The sequence below is a fragment of the Cicer arietinum genome, chromosome 7 (genome assembly GCF_000331145.2).
Source record: "Cicer arietinum cultivar CDC Frontier isolate Library 1 chromosome 7, Cicar.CDCFrontier_v2.0, whole genome shotgun sequence".
Lineage (NCBI taxonomy): Eukaryota > Viridiplantae > Streptophyta > Magnoliopsida > Fabales > Fabaceae > Cicer > Cicer arietinum.
In genome coordinates, this window is record NC_021166.2 from 44,197,456 (window position 1) to 44,202,545 (window position 5,090).

General features: G+C 24.0%; 1 protein-coding gene across 1 annotated transcript; it reads right to left on the minus strand.

Moving 5' to 3' along the window:
• Positions 1 to 325: 325 nt before the first annotated feature.
• LOC105852647 (MLP-like protein 43) lies at positions 326 to 4,136 on the minus strand. The gene is made up of 2 exons (XM_012718848.3): positions 3,813 to 4,136; positions 326 to 847 (listed from the first exon to the last, which is right to left on the minus strand). The coding sequence occupies exons 1-2, from the start codon at positions 3,997 to 3,999 to the stop codon at positions 576 to 578; spliced, it is 459 nt and encodes a 152-aa protein (XP_012574302.1). The 5' UTR covers positions 4,000 to 4,136; the 3' UTR covers positions 326 to 575.
• Positions 4,137 to 5,090: the final 954 nt, after the last annotated feature.

Consider the following 5,090-nt stretch of genomic DNA (forward strand, 5'->3'; position numbering starts at 1 on the left):
TTTTCGCGGTATACCTACTAATTTCAAACATTTAACATCGACGTTTTACGGTCAATTTTTTTGTACTTAATTACCAACCAAACATGTCGACAAGACATTTCCTACAAACATGTCGACAAGACATTTCCTACAAACATGACTCCGATCCTTGTTACCCATGAAAACGCCATCAAAGAAAGTATCGCTTCTAGCTTCCTCGACCCCATCGTGAACAAAAAGTAGCACATCATTAATATGCTACCACGTCTACTTTAAATATTGTATACAACTTATTTCAAAGGAGTATTATAATTCCCATATTCACATTGAAAATAAACTAACTATAGAGCCCAAATAACTATGTATTTTCATTGCATAATTTAAGACAAACTCCTCAATAGACACAATTATTCCATACAAATTAACAAAGGATCAACATAGGTGAATATGCATATATGCAACATACCTTTTCAAACATCACAGTAATTGTAAATATGAAAACTTATATATTACACAAATTAAGGCAACCCCATTAAGCCATTATTTTTTATTACACTTTATTTTATTTTATTTTATCTTCTATATCACTTTTGGAGTTATGCATTGACAAGATGAGCATCCATATCTTTAGTGCATTTGGCAAAGTAGTCCATGTATCCATTTGGAGGATCATAATCCTCATGGATCTTCTCATATTCTATAGTCCATTTAACGGAAGCACTACCATCAGCCTTATCTATAACTTCAATGATGAGTTTAAAGATCTTATAGTGCTCATCAATATCTCCACCAAAGAGCTTGAAAGTGAGTTTTTTGTTCTCTTCATCAATTTCTTCAACACTCTCTTTACATGTGTGTACCTTGCCATCTATTGTAATGTCATGACCAATTAATATCAAGAAATATAAAAACGTTGGTATATAATTAGAAAAAGATCACGACGCTATTTTTAATACAAAATAGAATATTGTATTGTTTTATTTTCAAATATTTTTATTTTTATTTTCATATATAAATTTTGGATTGAATAATAGACCCAATAAAATATCATTATTTTCAATTCATGCCTATAAAAGTTTTCTAAACTTTTTAGTTCCGAAATTTTTTTCATTTTTATTTTTGGCCACTGCATTTTAGATATATGCGTTTTACGAACATTTCAATGTTTTTTTTTTTTTGCACTTATGTTTAGGACATTACAAACATATTTCTTAAAAAATTGAAGAATTTTTTAACAGTAAATAATCATATATAAATTTTTAAGATTTTGACCTTAAAAGTTCATATTTAATTTATTTTTTATTAAAAAATTTAAATTTTTGTGAGAATTTTTTTTTTAAAATTATTAACTTGCATTCTCAAAAAACATTAAAAAATTTGAAGATCCACATGAGTTTGACTTAAAAAGCATATTAATAAAATGAAAAAGAAAATTTGGGGACTAAAAGATTAATTATGAATTTTTTTGTAAGGATTAAAAATAAAATGCTTAAATTATAGAGGCTAAAAATTTATTTAACCTATATTTTTTTTTAAACAAAATCATATATATAGTACTACATCCATCCCTTTTTAGAAATTATTTTTACAATTTTTATATATATTGAATAAAAAGCTAGGTATTTAATGAATCTTTGTATATAGAAGTTCCTAAAGTACTATCTTATACATGAATGATTTTATATCTGACTTCTGATATTGAAGACATTTAATTAAAAATATAAAGTTAAAATAATAATCTTAAAATTTACAATGAAACTTATATTTAAAAATAAGTTTGTTCAAAATGGACTTATATTACTTTATTGGCAATTACTACACTTTTTTTTTCATCTCTGATTTTATTCCACTGATTTTTCAAAAGAAGTTTTTAATGAGGTAGATGGGCATTCTACATTTTATATTTCATTTTTCTTTTTTTTTTGTATTGATCTAGTACTGTCAAATTTTATTTTGCTTATCATTATTAATAGATGAGTCATTATAAGGAGTGCCAACATAATTAAGGACATCAGACTTAGTTATCTTTTTGAAACTCTAGTTTAGGTTAGTACCAAATAGTTACTATTTTCGGATATTTGTAAATATTAGATACGGTTGTTTTACAAAAATTATGAAAATGAATAAGTTTTGTTAAATATTTTTCCTATATATCTTTTAAATCCTATTGCATCTATATCTCTCTTAACAAAAATTACTTAAGAATATTACTGACAAAATAATAATTATTTTTATATTAAACTTTAAAAAAAATAAAAATAAAAATAAAGTTTTGTAACAATAGAAATTTAAAAGGCGCGATTTTTAATTAATTTTAATTTCACAAGTTTTTTAATTGATGTAATCTTCTTTTGTCACGTTTTTTTTTTAAAAAAAATTTTGAATACTCATAAGTTATTCAAGAACTTAACAAATTTAATATCCTTCCATTCGGATAGGATTAGGAGGTCTTATTTTGGATTAAAGATGATTAGTATCTTTTGAATTTTCTTTTAAAAAAATGACATTGATTTCATTAATTATTTTCAACATTTTTACTTATAATTTAATAATTAATTGTTCAATATTTATTCAGATTAACTATTTTGTTTGGTTTTGGAATAGACAATGGGTGCAAGACTGTCACATTTTGCGATTGCAGGTGCAACCTTAAGTGTGTCATTAAAAGGAATATTTATCTCAACTTTTTTTTTTTCTTATTAAAAAGATAATAATCTCATCTTAAACTTACACACAATTGTGAGATTTTAAAATCGATCAAGTTAACAATATCGATATTTTATTAATTAAACTGTAATTTAAGGACAACTCTCAACTTTTTTTTCGCTCTTCTATATACAATTTGTTAGAATATTACAAAATATTTTATAATATCTTGTTTATTATCTTATAGTATTGTTCATAAGTTATTTCCTTTAATTAGTTATAATATAAAATATTTTGTAATATTCTTCGATTTTCTCTTTTCTAATGCGGTTGTGGTTGTTTTGCTTATTAGTGATCATTTCTTAGGTTGTTTGTCTCTCCTCTTGTTTTATTTTTAGGTAATAATAAATATTTTTGTGACTATTTATATGGTTGTGGCTTCTTCCTTTGATTGTTTCACTCTCAATTTATTGTAATTTTTTTTGATATGGTTGATGACTTTCTTTCTGTTGTTTCATCGCTTTAGTTGTTGTTCCTTTTTTTACATGTCCTCTCTTTTGTGGCTATTTGATATGGTTGATCTCTTTTTGTGCTTGTTAATCTTTGATATTATATTTGAGTGTCTTACCTTATTTCTTTAGATTAGTTTATAATCTAAGTGAATTAATTTCTTATGATTTTATGAATCTTTTTCTTCTCATTTAAGGTTTAGTCCATGTAAATTATAAATTATTTTATCAACAGTCATTTTATCATCATATTACTTTATTTTTTTCTCTTTTAAGTGAATGGTTCAGTTTAGAGGACTCAATTCCCAAGTTTGTAATATCTTGTGCAATTATTGTTGATTTTTCAACTCTTATCACTTAAGAATTGTGCAATTATTGTTGATTTTTCAACTTTTATATCATAATAATAGCTTATAAACAGCTTTAAAGTTTTGTTAATATTATATTAAAAATTTATATTTCAATGTTATCACAATATTTTAATAAAAATAAAATTTAAAGTTCCTTTAGCTAGGAAAGTTAATATTTTCTTACTTTTTAAAATTAGAGGATAGAAGGTAAATTTAAAATTATTGATAAACCAAAATTCAACATAACTCAACTTAAAAAAGCAAAATATAATTAAACATAAAAATAGGAAAAACCAAATAAAACAAATTGAATTAGAAACAAAATTACCTATGACATAAGTCCATTGTTTAACAGAATCAGACACATGCCAATCATCACCTTCATGCAATATGGTTTCATGAACTCTTTCACAATGGTTTTGCACATCGTGAAGTTTTTTTGAGAATAGATGGAAGAACTTGTCAGCGGAAGCTCTGACCCCAACTTCAGTACTAATTTTACCAGCAAGCACCATGAGAAACAATTAACTAAGAATATAATATAAAAAAGAAAAGAAAGAAACAAGGGATATTATGATATGAGGAAAGTGTATGTAAGCACATGGCTTTAAATAAATGTTTCCTTTACACTAGAATTCACGCAAATTAAATAATTCTATATGCCAAGATAAGATCTCCCTCATCTTTAATTTCAGCTCTCATGTCATGTCATCCAATATTTTAATATTTTCCGGAAGTTTAGAAAAATGATACAAAATATAAATAAAATTTACTGTGGGGTTCGAAGTTGGATGAATGATTTCTTGTTAAAGTTAAGCCTTAGAGACATAAACACTAACTTTTTATATATTTAAAAAATTAAATAAATATTTGGAATTATTATAAAATTAATTTTAAATTTCTAATAATTTATTTAGTAAATATTTTTTCAATAAATATTACATATATTAGTAAATATGAACAAATAAGTATTAAATTAAATTTTTGTAAGAATATTTGAAAATTTTCAACATTAAATATCTTAAACAGGTATATTTTATCATGATAATTTTGTTGATTAAATTATATAGCGAAACAAATCTAACCGAAATACTAAATACATATTAAAATTTATTTAAAAATTTGAGTTGTTAAATTTAAAGAACGAATAATGTATATTACAAAATAAAAAATAATTTATTTTATTAGTCATTTTTCAAATTTTGATGTATATTTCATATTTGATAAAAAAACTAATTATGTGAACTTTTTCAATTAATAGTCCTATGTCACGTTTTTGAACGTGAGAAATAAACGGAAGAAACTGTTGAAATATAATTTAAATATTTGTTAAAACAAAACAAAAACCTTTTTTTAAAATCTTTTGAATATGAAATGGTTAACACTTAGATTGATCGAATGATTAATTTAGAAAATAGTGAGAATGTTTAAGCGATTAATTCTCATTAGTTAAAACAATAGATAACGATAATCAATTAAAGAGATAAGGAGAGAGATACACTAGAAACAACAAGCTATTTTGTGGGGGGTTTCAATCTAATTAGAGAGGATTTTCGACCTCTACAAATATATTTGTTGGTGTTTAAAAACCATCACATTTACGTGT